This window comes from Rana temporaria, chromosome 1 (assembly GCF_905171775.1).
Source record: "Rana temporaria chromosome 1, aRanTem1.1, whole genome shotgun sequence".
Classification (NCBI taxonomy): Eukaryota; Metazoa; Chordata; class Amphibia; order Anura; family Ranidae; genus Rana; species Rana temporaria.
This window is the reverse complement of record NC_053489.1, coordinates 521,671,089-521,689,632: the sequence shown is the minus strand read 5'-3', so window position 1 is coordinate 521,689,632 and position 18,544 is coordinate 521,671,089. Positions and strand designations below refer to the sequence as shown.

At 44.4% G+C, this 18,544-nt stretch overlaps 1 protein-coding gene across 3 annotated transcripts in view; it reads right to left on the bottom strand.

Moving 5' to 3' along the window:
* The window catches only part of ARHGAP10 (Rho GTPase activating protein 10), a 333,889-nt gene that overhangs the window by 32,374 nt on the left and 282,971 nt on the right, over positions 1-18,544 (bottom strand). For all 3 annotated transcript variants that reach the window (XM_040331859.1, XM_040331844.1, XM_040331851.1), the window contains exon 20: positions 18,350-18,503. In XM_040331859.1, coding sequence (XP_040187793.1) covers positions 18,350-18,503 — 154 coding nt within the window. The remainder of the gene's footprint in view (positions 1-18,349; positions 18,504-18,544) is intronic.

Genomic DNA, 18,544 nt, shown 5'->3' with positions numbered 1-18,544 from the left:
GCGGTTTTTAGTTTTTGCGCTATAAACAAAAATATAGCGACATTTTTGAAAAAAATATATTTTTTTTACTTTTTGCTGTAAAAAAAAAAATATATAAAAAAACAATTTTTTTCCTCAGTTTAGGCCGATACGTATTCTTCTACATATTTAAAAAAAAAAATAAAAAAAAAAAAAAAACGCAATAAGCGTTTGATTGGTTTGTGCAAAAGTTATAGAGTTTACAAAATAGGGGGTAGTTTTATGGCATTTTTATCAATATTTTTTTTTTTTTACTAGTAATGGCGGCGATCAGCGATTTTTTTCGGCACTGCGACATTATGGCGGACACTTCGGACACTTTTGACACATTTTTGGGACCATTGGCATTTTTATAGCGATCAGTGCTATAAAAATGCATTGGATTACTATAAAAATGCCACGGGCAGTGAAGGGGTTAACACTAGGGGGCGGGGAAGGGGTTAAGTATGTTCCCTGGGTGTGTTCTAACTGTAGGGGGGGTGGACTCACTAGGGGAAATGACTGATCGCTGTTCATACATTGTATGAACAGACAGACGGTCAGACATTTCTCCCCTGACAGGACCGGGAGCTGTGTGTTTATACACACACACACACACACACACACAGCTCCCGGTCCTCGCTCTGTAACGAGCGATCGCGTGTGCCTGGCGGCGATCGCGCCCGCCGGGCATGCGCATGGGAGTCGGGGGCGAGCGCACCCCTATTGGCTGCTGGGCGAGGTGACGTATAGCTACGTGCACCAGAAATCAGGCTCTGTGAAATGTGTGACAGCAGTGCCTATCAACAAGGCATTGTGAATAGGTGTCACAGGATTCAAGGAAGTAAATGTGTGGGAATCTTCACAAAGTGTACAATTTTTACAAGCCATTCACCTCTGCAGCTAGGGGTTCGGATCCCGGTCTCGGCTACATGTGAATTGAGTTTGGTGGTCTCAGCCCGGCTCCCGGTGGGTGTGCTATGCAAGGTAAGCCTGCGCTTAGTACGCCCACCCCCCTCCCACAAAAACCACCACACTTGCACGCACTCGAAATTGGGTTAACATGCATGCACTTTGACCACGCGGTCTCTAAAAAGAGAGGCGAAGGACTAAGGGGGCTGGTTGAGCGCGCTAGATCCTCTCACTCCCTTATAGGGAGTCCCTCTGCCCCATTGGGCTTCATAGCGGAGCAGGTAGGGCGGGGTGTGTGGGAGGACCCCCTCACACACCCGCCATTGTCACCCGGGGCATGGAGAAAGGTGGCAGATTGCCTCTGGGGGAGGCCTGCCTACTCCCAACTCCTGCAGTCCGGCTCCTCTCTCGAGTACACGCACAAAATACACTTTAAAATACACTTTAAGAAAAAAAAAAAAAAGATCATTCAGAGTAACATGAGTAGGCTAAAAATGATTGAAATGCAAATGTATATGACACTCATATTTTGGTGTATGCCAGATATATGCATTTCCCAGTTCTATGTACTTTACAAGTCATTCTTCAGATTCCATTGTAGATTGTTTATATTCTATGTTACTATGGTAACATATTAGATTTTTCATGGAAGTATGCAACGTTTTCAAACCCTGCAAAGGACCAGGGAGGGTTGGACTTTGAGTCTTTTCTTGTTATACTTTGAACACCATCCACAATATTTAGTGACTTGCTGAACACACAGCACATAGCAGCATTTATCCCCAGTGTTAGCGTGTCATCACCTTCCATAATCAGATAAGGCTTGTATGATAATTATATTTTAAAATAAATACATGATGCTTCACTATATGATTAACATGATTGATGCAATTAATATATAAAACAGGAAATTAAACAAGCAATAACACAGCCTTAGTTACTTTTACAGCTACAATTTACAACGCAGGCTAATAAAAATCATATACAAGTTTATTACAGAGTAAGAACAGAAATAGATTTGGTACCATGAACGTTTTACAACATTTACTGATTCATACACCTGCCAGAATGAACAAAACACTTCAGCCAATCTAAGCTGTGTTTATGGAATCAGCCATGCATAAAATGTGAACAAGTTATTTGCTAGAATGAAGACTAAAATGCTATCTTGCAGTTAAAATAAACTGACAGACAAAAATCTAACAAATGAGTACTTTACAGTGAAACAATATTGCATCTTCACCTCCAGTTCTTTCAATCTGTATTGGAAATCACAGCCCAATTTGTGAAGAGCACAGCAAGTTATGCAATAGAGGGAAAAAGGTAATAAATACACCTGTGAGATTTCCTTAATAAACAAATCATTAGCCTTGCTGTAAAACACGCCATTTTAGAAATAGGATTTCTGTACTCTCTCTCCAGTATATCATTGGTAGACACAGGACTTCATCAGGCGTCATTAAATGGCAGACCACAATCCGGACACGGACCAAGTGACAGTTCAGTCCGGACCACGGCCGCACCATCCAGCAGCCTGAGCGGACTCCTCTCCTTCTACCTCTGCAGCTGTTAAGAATCACTGCCCTGTAGAGGGCGGGAGAAAATGCAGGGTGGACCTGGACCCCCGGCAAAAAGGCACAGCAGAGCAGGCGTGAGGAACAGAAGGTCTACAGGGGGAGAGGCAGCTGCCCAGCCCCTCCCTCAATGCACTTTCCCACTGCTAAATACACACCCACTGCCGCATGCACCTGTCCGCCACCACTGTTAAAGTCACAGCAGACTGGGCGGGAGGAACGGAAGGTCTACAGGGAGAGCGGCAGCTACCCAACCTCTCCCCCCAATGCACTCGTCCATCGCTGAATCCACAGCAAGGAGGAGGGCAGGAGGCACGGGTCTAGCGGCAGACGAGCACACCCAGGAGAAGAGTCCAACCCCCCCACTCAGCCAATCCCTCCACAAAACTGAGTTATGGTAGGGGGAGATTATGGGGGGCTGGGATGTCAGAGAGGAGAGCTGTGATATGGGGGTGGGAGCTGTAATGTGAGTGGGCTGTGATGTGAGAAGGGGGAGCTGTGACATAAGCGATTCAGTTCGCATGCGCCACGCTTTATAAGTTTTTCATTCATTCATTCATAAGGGGCTGTGATGAGAATGGGGGGGGGCACTATAATATGAAGGGCTGTGATTTGAGAGGGAGAAGCTGTGATATGGGGGGGCTGTCATATAGTGGGTGTGAGAGGGGGGACTAATACTGGGGGGTGTTGTGTGATGCAAGAGGATGAAGCTGTGATGTGATGTGATATGATATAAGGGCCTGCGATGTGAGAAGGGGGAGCTGTGACATAAGGGGCTGTGATGAGAATGGGGGGGGGGCTGTAATATGAAGGGCTGTGATTTGAGAGGGAGAAGCTGTGATATGAGGGGGCTGTCATATAGGGGGCTGTGATATGAAGGGTTGTGATGTGAGGGGGAGGGCTGTGATGTCAGAAGGGGGTTAAGATTGCAAGGGGGACTGTGGTGGGAGAGAGGGGTCTGAAATTGCAAGGGGAGCCTGTGATGTGGGGTGCTGATGTGAGAAGGGGGAACCAATTCAATTTACATATGGGCATGCAGATATCTAGCATGTGGTTATTGCCAGTGGCTATAGCAGTTAGCAATAATCACTGTGTTCTCCCGGCAGTGATGGTTCTCCACCGGGAGAACACAATAGCTCCATGGGAGGGATTCCCCCATCAACACTGTGTTGATGGGGGAATCAAGAGATTTTCTTTCCCGTGGTTGCAGAAAATAAAATCACATCATCTATGGCCTGCTTTTGTTACTAAAGATATTTTCAAAGTCATTGTTGAATCCATGATATTTAACCTATCAGCCAACAATTAACATTCCTTTCAGGATCAAATTCCGTATTGTCACAGTGGCTGCCTTGCCCATGTCTTGTATGGCCAGCAGCCATATCAGGTGTTGGGAGAAATGTACAACAAAGTATGTCATATGGAGGATCGTTATCTCCATGGTAGATGCATTTTAGTGAGTCCATGCGAGTAAGGAATTCTGTTTTAGGGCCACACGACCTACTTTTAGCAAACTAAAATTAAAAGTTCATACATGTTGCCCACACAGGGGCTTTTCACTGGCAAAACACACAAATGCTGAGCTCCCTCTTCAGCAGTACCACTGCTCTTGTCACCGGTCCATAAGACTGTATCCCTAGCTCTCCTTGTTTAGTCAGCTTACAGTTACAGCAATTCAGCTACACAGGTTCACTCCCTGGCCTCTCAATATGGCAACTCCTAGCACCTCAGACTCTCATGCCACCAAGACTAGGATTGAGGACAACACTCAGACCCCTGGACTCACCTAGTCGCCTAAGCATCTCGGTATCCAAGACTCGGTCAACTTTCCCTACTCTCCCAGTCCAGTGGGCAAGGAATCTCTCAAACATGGGGTACTGTCTCCTTAGATCACCTCACCTCTCTCCAAACAGGAACACCCAAGTGTCAGATGATGGGGGCATGGGATTTGGCCAGATCTTGCTTTTAACGCATCAATACACCTGCACAAGAACTCAATCTGCAGGTCTCCAGATCTGGACACAGATGTTCAGACCCTGATCCAGGATAACAAAACCCACAGAAAGCTTTAAAAACAGTTTTGTTCACTCAGTCAATACTCTGGAGCCCTGCACTCTGTATATGTGTGAACCCCTGTTTCACTCCGACATCGGTTTTCATAGTGGTAGGGCCTTGCTCTGTACATAGCAAGTAAGGATGAGCTCAGGCGTGTTCACAACTGCACGTGCAGAGCCCACCAAGAAGTCGGCAGTGCACATCGCTAATCACAGGCAGTGAGACATTTCCTGATCTGTGCAGCCGTTGATCGGGAAAATCTCACTGCTTGTGATAAGTGATGTGCAGTGCCGACTACCTGAAGGGCTCGTCACGTGCGGTTTGCGAACATGCCTGAGCTCATCCGTAATAGCAAGGATTTAAAAAAAACTTTGTTGCAGACATACTTGTTTCTACCCTAAAGGAATAGCCGTTTTTCTATCATATCTTTTTGCATACCGATTCTGAAGGCTTACCGAAAGAAATAAGATAGAAATCTAAGTTTAACCACTTGCCTACTGGGCACTTAAACCCCCTTCCTGCCCAGACCAATTTTCAGCGGTCATGCAACACTGTACCCAAATTAGATTTTTATAATTTTTTTCCCACAAATAGAGCTTTCTTTTGGTGGTATTTAATCACTGCTGGGTTTTTATATTTTATAACAAACGGTTTCATAGTTTGTTATAACATTTTGAAAACGGGGAGTTTTCCTCCTTCACTGAGGTGCGCTGATGAGGTGGTATTGATAGGGCGGCACTGATAGGTGGCACTGATAGGCATTGATTGGCAGCATTGGTAGGTGGCACTGGTGGACAAAGATGAGGCATCCACGGCTCTCTGTGTGAGGGACCAATGTCCCTCTCACAGAAGCCGGTGATCAGATTTTTTCCCCCCTCACGCTAACAGCATGAAGGAAAAAAAAATATTGATTACCGATCTTCTGTTTACATCACATGATCAGCTGTCATTGGCTGACAGCTGATCACGTGGTAAGGGGCCAGGAGCAGCCCCTTGCTCTGATCTGTGACCAGTTGAGACCCAGTGATCACAGAGCGCGGCGCGCGACTCCCAGGGAAGTTCAGGCAGCCCATGCATGGGGTGGCATCTTTTGGCTATAGCGTGGCAGGCAAGTAGTTAAATAGCAATTCACCTGCTGACAGGGCAGTTTTTTTATATTGAAATGCAGGTTTCTATACTTTATTTGTATATTTATGTGGGGAAGGGTTAAAACCTCTGTAAAGTTTTTATTACTGTGTCCTCAGAAGATATTTTCCCGCTCTTGCTGTATGGTTATGGGGATTGAAAGTAAAAGGGAATATCTCTAATGGAAAATTAACCCCACTCCATAACAAAAAAATGTTTTTGCTGGAGCTGGGCCTTTAATTCTTTGCGGTTTCCGACATAAGGCATGGCGCATGTTGATGGGCAAGGTGGAGGGGGCTCACTACACATGCATTAGCTGATCCTCCCTCCAGTGAATGAACCAAGAAGCAATCTGTGCTACGTCACTTCCTTTTTCAGAGAGGTCACTTTCCTGATGACCAGTAAGGCCGCTTTCACACCTGTGCGACTTTTTCTGTGACTTTGGACATCAGAGTCACATGACAAGTCATACCCCACGATTCCCAATGATAACCATTCATATTGGTCCAACTTTGATGCGAGTTGAGGTCCATAGACCTCAAGTTTACACAGGTATGCCATGAAATCGCTGCGAAATCGCTGCAAAATCACGGTCAAGTCATGACAGTGTGAAAGGGGCTTAAGGGTTTTTAAAGCATCACCTTTGGGCAAGTTTGGTTACCACAGTTTGTCATTTAACAGGTGCACACAATTTCAGGCTCGACATGTTGAGTACAATTTTATCTTTTATATGTCAGCTTAAAGCAAGGGTTCACCCAAAAATAAATTTTTAACATTACATTCAGCCGAGTTGTCCTAATGACAATCGGCTGTTTTTTTTCCCCCGTACATACCTTATTTCACCGCCGCTTCCGGGTATGTCTCCTCCGGGACTGGGCGTTCCTATCTGATTGACAGGCTTCCGACCGTCGCATACTACACGTCACAAGTTGCCGAAAGAAGCCGAACGTCGGTGCGGCTCTATACGGCGCCTGCACACCGACGTTCGGCTTTTTCCGGCAACTCGTGACGCGTAGTATGCGACGGTCGGAAGCCTGTCAATCAGATAGGAACGCCCAGTCCCGCAAAATGTAATGTTAAAAATTTATTTTTTGGGTGAACCTCCACTTTAAGTGGATTTTTTACTGAAAATATGTTTGATAAACTGTGCTAGTATTGTAAGACACAAACAATTGCAAATCACCACCATTTTTCTCCAGGATCCCTTCCTACTTTCAGGGAATGTATGTTTAGGAGCTTTATCTATCTTCAGGCCTAAAATTCACATTTTACCACATGCAAAAAAAAAAAAAAAAAAAAAAAGGAATGAATATGGTGTATTTTGATAGAGTGTCTCACTGGGCTCCTCATTAAGTCCATGACAATGATATCCTTGCACTTGAGTTCTCTGCTCCACCCACATGCTGCCGCTATCACATGAAATCACCACTTCCTCTGCTAGATTTTTAATATTTTTTACATTATGTAGAATCAACAAGCAGTGAGATTTCACCCATCACAAGAGAGATCCTGCTCCATGTTGATGTACGGCTGAGCCACAAACCCTGATGGAATTATCCCCACCACTGAAGCTTCAGAGATACTGTATATATGCAGGCAGTGGGTAATATAAAGAAGTATTTCACTTTACCGAAATTAAAAGATTAATTCTGAATGGCTGCCATGTAGAACAGCAGTTTCCACATTCAGCTCTGCCTTACTCGAATGGGTCAATTTAGGTTTTTGGTAAGCAAACATAACAGCTACAGAGATGCAGTATGATAGGAGTAACAATCTAGGTATATAGCAGGGATGGCCAGAGAGGCTTTTAATAAGGGAACTGTTTGGAAGGATAAGGGAGTTACGTAACCATATCTCATCCACCTGCATTAGGGGCAGTTGGCCTGTTAGTTCACCTGAGAACAGATCGAAATAATCAATTGATGTGCTACAAATGACAGTTGTGCTTCAATACTATAGTAAAAAAAAAAAAAAAACTTGGTCTGGCTACAAAAATATAATATATTAATAAGATACAATATTCCAGCTCAGTTAACAGTTCTGCAACTCAATAGAAATCCAATTACCGCTAATTATTGAAAGTGAAGGAAAAATATATGGGTGTTTCTTTTTAGCAAATAATCTCCAATTCAGACAAGCACCTACAGTGGATCATTACCAGAAAGTGAGGTACTATCAAAAGTCTCAATCAAACAGAGAAAGTAGAGACAACTCATGTATCATCTCTCAAGTGCATTTGTTTTGAGACTGTAACCGTAGTACTGCTTCTCATTTTACTGCTATCAGTTTAATTGTACTGACACTTCCAGAACTGCAATGTATACCTATGGATTTAATAGACATTTGCAAGCCCAGGATAGAAGACTCTGAGTTTGGGAAGATAGGGATTTATAATTTTTTTTTTTTTTAATCATTAACTCTTAAGTGGCTGCTTTAGAAGTTGGTTAAAAATCCAAACATGAGCTATGGGACTTGAAGTGGCTGTAAAGGCAGAATGTTTCTCATCTTAATGCATTCTATCATTATAATACAAGATTTATATAGCGACAACAGCTTGCACAGCGCTTTACAATATAAAAGCATACAGTGCAGTAACAAAACAATTCAATACAAGAGGGTCCAGAGGGCCCTGCTCATAGGAGCTTACAATCTATTCTATGAATTAAGATAACAAAACCTTCTGTGTGTAGCATCCTCCCTAATACTTACACGAGGTCCATCCTTATCCTTATACAGGACTCTCCCACCTGATTGGCTGAGAAATAGCAGCAGGAGCCAATTGTGCCACTATTAAAGACAGTCATGAGAGAGAGGGGCGGGGCCAAATTGAGCCCCCCTAGCAAGCTGCTTGCTGTGGGGGCACTCAACAGGAGGGAGAGGTCAGGAGCACCAGTGAGGGACCCGATAATAAGAGAGGGGGGCTGCTCTGTGCAAAACCATTTCACAGAGTAGGTGTTGGGCTACAATTAGATAGCAGATAACAGTTCAGATGTGTTGTTTATGCAAAGAGTTCAAGAACACATACCATGAGCAGGTCTAAGCAGAGCAGGTCAGCTGGAACTTGTAGTTCACCACTGCAGGTAAAGGTAGAGATCGGCAGGTGCTTGTGGCTCACTGCTGCAGATGTAACAAGAGGTTGGCTTGGCAGCCAAGTAGTAATGCCGAGTCTGACACTACAGTAGAATCAGGCAAAGCGTAGTCTAGACAAGCATATCCATACACAGGTAGATCAGTGTCCAAATGGTACCAAATCAGAAGAGAGCAAAGCAGGGTCAAAGCTAGCTGGGTCATACACAATATATACAGAGCAGATATCAGCTGGGTCAAGCAGGAGCACACAAGTTAACAAAGCTATCACGAGCACTGGTGGTATGTGGATACAGGTGATTTGAAGGTGAGCTCGCCAATCACCATTGTTTCCAAGGCAAAGGCTGTGTCAGGCGAGTTTTGCTGGGTCTTAAAAGGGATCCTAGTACTGACAGCTCCCCCTCCCCCTTTCTCAAGGGGTTGCTCCTGTACCCCCAGGCTTACTTGGATAACGACGATGGAACAACTTTTTCAGTCGGTCAGCTTGAAGGTCACAAGCTGGGAACCAAGATTGACCCTTTGGGCGAAAAACTTTCCCATGAACAAGATATTGTAAGGAATTTCGTACTCGTCTAAAACATATGCCACATCATATTCCTGACTGTCCAAAACATCCACAGGTTCTGGTTCATTTACTATTTAGGTTGGAATGGACAGGCTTCAACAATCAAACATGAGACATTTGGAATGCGAATAAATGAAGAAAGACACTGCAGCTGACCCAGACCAGGAAGTGACCAGACCAGGAAGTGAAGCAGTCCACTGTGCACCACTGATCGTGTTCCATCCAGCATCATCTCCAGCTTTGTTCCCGGAGGACAGACCCGACTGCGGACACCCGTCCACAACAGCGACGCCGGACGTCTCTTTGCTCCTGGAATTCGGAGCGGATTATCTTTACAATGCCTGTTTCCACAACAATCCTGTGAGTGCAATCATTTCAATTGTGTCTTATTTATAAGTAATCACTACACTTAGAGGGTGCTGTTCTCTCTCCCATTCTACCATCAGTAACACACTACACCACCAGGGACTCAGATCCTGCAGTGCCAGATGTGTCCCCCTGCTTAAGCCAGTACATGTCCAGGTCCATCCGAGGTTTGCTAGAGAGCATTTGGATGATCCAGAAGAGGATTGGGGGAATGTCATATGGTCAGATGAAACCAAAGTAGAACTGTTTGGTAGAAACACAACTCGTCGTGTTTGGAGGAGAGAGAATGCCGAGTTACAACCTAAGAAAACCGTACCTACTGTGAAGCATGGGGGTGGCAACATCAGGCTTTGGGGCTGTTTCTCTGCAAAGGGAACAAGACGACTGATCCGTGTACATGAAAGAATGAATGGGGCCATGTATCGTGAGATTTTGAGTGCAAACCTCCTCTCATCAGCAAAGGCATTGAAGAGGAAATGTGTCTGGGTCTTTCAGCATGACAATGATCCCAAACACATCGCCCGGGCAATGAAGGAGTGGCTTCGTAAGAAGCATTTCAAGGTCCTGGAGTGGCCTAGCCAGTCTCCAGATCTCAACCCCATAGAAAATGTTTGGAGGGAGTTGAAAGTCTGTGTTGCCCAGTGACCACCCCAAAACATTACTGCTCCAAAAGAGATCTGCATGGAGGAATGGGCCAACATACCAGCAACAGTGTGCGACAACCTTGTGAAGACTTACAGAAAATGCTTGACCTCTTTCATTGCCAACAAAGGATATATAACAAAGTATTGAGATGAACTTTTGATATTGACCAAATACTTATTTTCCACCATAATTTGCAAATAAATTCTTTCCAAATCAGACAATGTGAATGTCTGTATTTGTTTCCACATTTTGTCCCCCATAGTTGAGGTATACCTATGATGACAATTGCAGGCCTCTCATCTTATTAAGTGGGAGAACTTGCACAATTGGTGGCCGATTAAATACTTTTTTGCCCCACTGTAAATGGGTCAAGGAACAGGTAGGTATCGGAAGAGGACATAGGAGGCCGGAGGGCTTAGGGGTTTGCTACTGGCACAAACTTCACAGGCCTGGAGGAAGGCGAACACATCCTGCCTATTCAATGGCCACCAGATGTTGCGAGAGAGAATCTCAAAAGTCTGTCGAAATCCCAGATGTGCTGCAGGTTTCGATGCATTTACCTGCTGCAATACCTGCAAAGGAAGAGCCAGGGGCACAAAAAATATACCAGAGGGAGTGGAGGGCGGGCCTCAGTCTGTGCAGACAAGGCCTCAGAGATGTCAGTATTGGTAAAAGCCAAAATCCTACCCCCAGGGATAATGGGTTGTGGAGTAAGCAGAGGAGGAGACTGATAAAAAGTCTCAAGACAATGTGTCAGCCTTAATGTTTTTAGGCCCTGGTAGATAAGAGATTGTGAAGTCAAATCTGGAGAACAACAATGACCACCTGGCTTTACGCAAGTTCAGTCTTAGCAGAACGGATGAATTCAAGGTTTTTGTGGACGATAGCGAGCTCCCTCCAGCCAGTGTCTCCATTCCTCCAAAGCTAGCTTTATGGCTAGAAGTTATGTTGCCTATATCATAATTTTGCTCTGCTGGGGAATATTTACGGGACAAGAAGGCACAGGGGTGGATGGCAGCATTTACAGAATCCAGAATCCTTTTGTGACAAAAGCACCCCCACCCAGAGTCCCATGTCACGCCGGCGTGTATTGCTGGGCCTATTTGCCAAACGGTACCGAATCAGAAGAGAGCAAAGCAGGGTCAAAACAAGTCGGGTCATACATGATATATACAGAGCAGATATCAGCTAGGTCAAACAGGAGCACACAAGGTAACAATGCTTTCAAAAGCACAGGTGGTATGCTAATACAGGTGATTTAAGCTGGCTAATAACTGTTTCCCAGGCAAAAGCTGTCAGGTGAGTTTTTCTGGGTCTTAAAGGGATCCTAGTACGGACAGCAGGTAAGAATAACATATAGTCAACAAGTATCTCTGTGCTGGTCAAAAAAAAGGGTTAGAGTTGCCGCAACTCAAATCTCAAATCCAGGAAAGGGAATTAAAAACAAAAAAATAATGATGCGTTGTTCCTTTAACAAAATAATGTGACCTAATGCTACAATGTCAGGTGAAGTGTTCGAAATTAACCAAATATTTTGACTTGGGTAATAAATTCAATTGCAAATATATATGTGCATTAACACTCTCCTTCAAATCAAGAAAGAAAAAAGTGCAGATAGAAATTAAGACAAATATGTGTATATGAATAAAAAGGTGAAAACTCTCAGTGAAAAATTGTCCATATGTAAAATCCACACAATATATCATATATCGATTTATTTTTCTGTTTTGTAGGTAAGAATAACATTTTATGCTGGGTTACGCTATGTTGGCCTTCCTTTTCATCTTGCCATGAGTATATCACGATACTGTGAGAAAGACTGAGGACACACCTATTGAAGGAGCGGGATATCTGACTGAGTTGCACAGAGACCCTGGCTGGGGTATAAGCCATCCGTGAATATTGATCTCTTCTTGGGATCTATTCTTCTGGCAAGTGGCAGCTATTTTGGAGGTGGAGGATCCCTTTTCCATCCAATACATAGCACTGTTCTTGAGTGTCTCTGTGTTTGATGTCACCCATTCCTGTATAAAGGACTTTTGAATTCAAACACATTGATCTTCTTCTGAAGAATTACAAGATATTAAGCACTCAGTTTTTTTTATATCTGATTGCGATTTCCTTTTAAATGGAACTATTCATCTACATCTGTGTATTGATTGGTGCAGCAGTGTTCAATTCATACTGGGTGCACTTATATCATTGACTATTTTTTATTCATCATTTCAAATGTATGGGCTATATGGATGCCATTGATTGATTTCAACAGCACTGTATTTTTTTAGGACCAATTTTTTTTGTGCAGCTTATTTTTATAGGATAAGAATACCGTATTTGCTGGCGTATAAGACGACCTTTTGTACTTAAAAATTTGGCTCAAAAATCTGTTGCTGTCCCAGATGGAGTGGCAATTGTTATCACTCTGCCTGGGACAAGAGCTGGCGCTATATACAGGAAGCATCGGCTTATGTGGCTCTGCTCCCTCCACAGCCATGCTTCCTCTAGCGCTGGCTTCTTTCAGAACACTGGTGCTCTGGGATGGCGGTTCAGCAACCTGCGATCTGGGCTTGCAGATCCGCCATTCCAGAGCAGGAGGTCGCAGGCCACAGCAGAGGGCTCCTCGAGCCACATGTGGCCCAGCAGTTGGGCACCCCTGATGTATGATATAATGAAATGAAACTGGAGTAGCTATGAAACAATGATAACACCATGGACAGTGTAAACTTTGGAGAATTGTAAACTTATTGTCGATTGCACCCTAGATAAAGGGAGTAGGCCAAATGCACTTTATGCTGGTAATATGGCTTGCAGACTGGAGTCACTCCACTCAGACACCTCTGAGACACTAATGCCGCATACACACGATCATTTTTCGGGTTGTAAAAAATGACGTTTTTGTTTATATCATTAAAAACGATTGTGTGTGGGTTTCAGAGCATTTTTTGGGTTCTGAAAAACGGCCCAATTTTTTTTCGAACATGCTCTATGTTTTCACGACGTTTTAAACGTTGTCGTTTTTCGGGTTGTAAAAAATGGTCGTGTGTGGGCTTTAACGACGTGAAAAATCCACACATGCTCAGAAGCTATAGTTATGAGACAGGAGCGCTCGTTCTCGTAAAACTACCGTTCGTAATGGAGTAAGCACATTCATCACGCTGTAACAGAGAAAAGCGTGAATCGTCTTTTACCAACACAAAATCAGCTAAAGCAGCCCAAAGGGTGGTGTGATCCGAAAGGAACTTCCCCTTTATAGTGCTGTCGTACGTGTTGTACGTTACTGCGCTTTGCTAGAGCATTTTTTTCTTCACGATCGTGTGTAGGCAAGACCGTTTAATGATCAAGTTGGAAAAAACTTTGTTTTTCTAGAGCCTGAAAAACTTAAAATGATCGTGTGTACCCGGCATAAGGATTAATGTAAACAAGATGTTTTAAAACCTCTCCTTAACAATTCAACTTGACAGATGGTAACCGACGTTTAAAAACATCAGTTTTGATGCGTTTACATGCTTTTTTTTGCAAATACTCAAAAATGTTTCTACAATAAAAATGCATGTAAATGGAAAACGGCTAAACGGGAGTTAGCACGTTCACAAGCTGTTACAAGAATTTGGGGTTTCAAAATGCTTCTAAACTCAACTGCCTAGAAACGACTATAAACGACCCTGTGTATAAAAATGATTAAGAATAGATAAAAAATCAATCATATAATGTGCCTGCAGTTTAGTTTCGTTTTTAAACTAGTTTCATGTTTCTGTGAAGTACAGAGACACACAGAACAAAAACAAACAAACACAGGGCAGTGTTTGTTTTTAAAATGAATCCGATTGGTTCTGAGGAGTTTTAGACACACAGTAATCACACCTTCTTGATCGTGGACCACAGTGAGAAGCTCGCATGAGTTTTTTCATAAGGAGCCAGACAAGCAGGAAGTGTGGAGATCAGAGAAGGATTACAGCTACTTCAAAGCAAAAACGAACAATAAGGACATGAAACCAGGACTGCAGTAAGGTAAAGGAAGCTATTTTGCTAAAAAACTAATTTCCTTTAGTGACCCTTTACAACACATTTCTAATAGCACTGGCTACATGCGTATAGTTTAAATATTGATATTTACACTGTTTAGCACTGAAAACTGCCATTTTAGATATTTGTTGCAGGGTCAATAAAAAAAGTGACTGTCGGTAAATTTCATGATTTCTGCCAGAAAAAAAAGTCAATTTCTCACCTGACCTGCTGCCCTCATCAGGTATATGCACTTGCTAATTGCTTGTTGAGGTTTTAAAGCATCATTGGCTCAAACTATTAGTTTAAACTCTGTGTGGCTTTGCTCATGCTTCTGCACTGCTGGATTTTTGGTTTTATCTGTTGCTTGTTACTTTGGCTCAGTGTGGATATGGCTTAAGCTTATGACCTCTGCTTCTGTCAGCTATTGCCTGTCCAGCTCATACTGCACTTTGTATGATGAAATGTGAACATCACTGTGTACCTATTAAACCAGACCCTTGCCTTGGAAGATCTTTATATTATACACACACACACAAATGGTGAGGTCATGACATTGATCACTAGTCCAGTTCCGTTTCAATAAATCATGCACATTCGGTACCAGTACATTTTGCTTAAAGTGCAAGTCCAGTCAAATTCTAAACTGAGCCTAAATCTACTCCCACCCCCATTCTAAGACATACCTATTCTGCAGCTGGTCCGGTCACATGATCAAGTTCCAGTGTCGGCTTACATTTGGAGGAGGGACAGACAATGAATATCCCATAAAACCCTATGGGGGACATCATCGTTCACGCTCTGCAGCTGTTGTCACCGCCTCTCCTCTACACTAAAGCCGGCATTCGGACCAGATCTTGTGCCCGGAACGGCTTTAGAATAGGTATTTATAGACCTTTTTTCTTTTACCGGGTAGATAGAATAGTCTTAGAATGGAGGTAGGAGTAGGTTTAGGCTTATTTAGCATTTGACTGGAATTCTACTTGAATGCTTAAAAAAAAATTTCAGGGGATTTTGTCCATTTGTTGTATTTTTAAAACCAATACATTAGCATTTTTTAATTCAGACATTTTTTTTATAAATAATTTGTATTTAAAGTATTTCATATTACATACAAATATCAACACCATTGCATCTCCCATAGGTGAACTCTGATTCAAATTTCATACAAAAGATAAAAAATGTCCCCGGTAACAAAAGCCGACTGTAAAAAGTTCTCCTATATCATTGCACCCACTCTGTGTTGTGGTCTATATGCCCATCTGCTCCAGTCCGACAAATATTGCTCCATTATTCTTCCCAGAAAACTTTAATTCATTCTTTACCTATTCTTTTTTTTTCCCCCATATCTTACTTTTTACATTACAACTTGTTCTCAGGCAGTTATGGGTTCTTCTAATCAACTAGACCAGCCCTCAAAATTTTCACTTGCCTACTCGCATTTGGCGAGTGAAAATAAGGGTAGGGCGAGTAAAGCAGGCAGAAGCAGCCAGGATCCGGCTGAGTAGAGGCGGCCAGTGGATGCTGAGTGGACATGCCCAAACCGTCTCGGCTTACTGGCAATCTCTGCTCTCCCCTCCTCAATGCATACACCGATGGAACAATTTTCAGGCCAGCGCCGCCCTCCACCCTCCGCTCCTGCTTTCTGCCTCTCAGCAGCTCCCCTGGTAAGAAATCCTGCTGCCCCTACATGTTCTAGTTTGGAGAGGCACGCAGGGCATATGCCCCAGATTTGCTGGTGTGTGCCCCGCGTCGCAACCACACACTTTTTTTTATTCCGGTCTGAGGCACCTTCCTTCCCCATCTGTCGGGACTGTAGCATAAAGTTCTGATAAACTCCACCTCGGCTCTGTGCTACAGTCCCGACAGTCGGAGCTGTCAGCGGCACTGTGCGGAAGAAAAAAGCACAGAAATACCAAACAGCACGGTGGCAGCTGCATTCTATATTTCCAAGAAGTGAGAGAGCTGGGGGGACAACATTGGTGAGAGAGCTGGGGGGACAACATTGGTGAGAGAGCTGGGGGGGCACTAGTGAGAGAGCTGGGGGGGTACTAGTGAGAGAGTTGGGGGGGGGCACTAGTGAGAGAGCTGGGGGGGGCACTAGTGAGAGAGCTGGGGGGGGCACTAGTGAGAGAGCTGGGAGGGCAGTAATGAGAGCTGGGAGGGCAGTAGTGAGAGAGCTGGGAGGGCAGTAGTGAGAGAGCTGGGAGGGCAGTATTGAGAAAGCTGGGAGGGCAGTATTGAGAAAGCTGGGAGGGCAGTAGTGAGAGAGCTGGGAGGGCAGTAGTGGGAGGGCAGTAGTGAGAGAGCTGGGAGGGCAGTAGTGAGAGAGCTGGGAGGGCAGTAGTGAGAGAGCTGGGAGGGCAGTAGTGAGAGAGCTGGGAGGGCAGTAGTGAGAGAGCTGGGAGGGCAGTAGTGAGAGAGCTGGGAGGGCAGTAGTGAGAGAGCTGGGAGGGCAGTAGTGAGAGAGCTGGGAGGGCAGTAGTGAGAGAGCTGGGAGGGCAGTAGTGAGAGAGCTGGGAGGGCAGTAGTGAGAGAGCTGGGAGGGCAGTAGTGAGAGAGCTGGGGGGGGGAGTAGTGAGAGAGCTGGGGGGGCAGTAGAGAGAGCTGGGGGAAGGCATTAGTGAGAGAGATGGGGTCGCATTGGTGAGAGTTTGGGGGGGCATTAGTGAAAAGGTTGGGGGTAGCAATGGTAAGATAGCTGGGGGGTAGCATAGGTGAGAGAGTTTGGGGGGGCATTAGTGAAAAAGCTGGGGGTAGCATTTGTGAGAGAGCTGGGGTCATTAATGAGAGCTGGGATTGGGCATTAGTGAGAGAACTGGGGGGCATTAGTGAGAGAGCTGGGGGGCATTAGTGAGAGAGCTGGGGGGCATTAGTGAGAGAGTTGGGAGAGTGGCGTTATGGGAGAGAACACGGGGGGGGGGGCATTAGTAAGAGAACACGGGGGGGGGCATTAGTAAGAGAACACGGGGGGGGCATTAGTGAGAGAGCAGGGGGGCATTAGTGAGAGAGCTGGGGGGCATTAGTGAGAGAGTTGGGAGAGTGGCGTTATGGGAGAGAACACGGGGGAGGGGGGGGGGGGGGGCATTAGTAAGAGAACACGGGGGGGGCATTAGTGAGAGAGCAGGGGGGCATTAGTGAGATTTGGGAGGGTGGCATTTGTGAGAGCTGGGGGGGCTTTTCTGAGAGCGCTGGAAGGCATTTGTGAGAGATGGGGAGGGCATTTTTGAGAGGGGAGAGAGCTGGGGGGTTATTTGTGAGAGCTGAGTGGGCATTTGTGAGAAATTAAATAGGGGGCATTTGTGGAAGGTGAGAACTGGGGGGCATTTGTGAGAGCTGGGGGGAGCATTTATGAGAGGTAAGAGAGCTGGGGGGTATTTTTGAGAGATGGGGGGCATTTGTGAGACAGCTGGAGGGGGGCATTTGTGAGCGGCAAGAAAGCTGGGGGAATTTGTGAGAGATGAGGGAGCTGGGGGGGTAATTTGCAATCAAGGCATACCCGTGTATGATCTGGAAAAAAATTGATAATTTACAAGAGTGGCGAGTAATTAAGGCCTGGCGAGTAGCTCAGGACTTGAAATTTTGAGCCCTGAACTAGACCATATCCTTTCAAATTTCTCTGGGCAGCCTCTATTAAAATATGTATCCCTATATAGTGGTAGACTGCTATTTAAGGACTTCCAAAAGATCACAGGAACTTACCCTGAAAAAAATGGCCTTGTAAAGCATGTGAGAGTTGCATGTATCAAAAGAAATTATTCTCAGTAATGCTAAAATCTTCAAACATTTTCCTGTGTGGTATTATCTTTCCTTGGTGTATCACCTGACCTACTATTTTTACATTTAACTTTAAATTCAGACAGTTTTTAGACAATTTGTGTCTTTTTAAAAACTTGACTATCCCAGTAATAATGGAACACAAATTGTCTGCAGCATATATCTGAAATGATGTATTGTCATTCAGAGACGGAATCTATAGGAATTGGCTTGTAGCAACCAGACAGAAAAAAAAAATACTTACTCAGAGCTGGCCCACTCCGGAAGATCACTGGTGTCTGTAATAAGATGGTTTTCATCAAAACCAGGATCACTGCACATGGCTGTGGGAGTGAGAGACTGAGGTGAAAGGGAATCGGTACTACCCGTAGGAGTATCTTCTTTAGGAGAGTTGTTCTCTGTTAAATGAAACAATTAATGAAAAAATCTGTTAAAAACG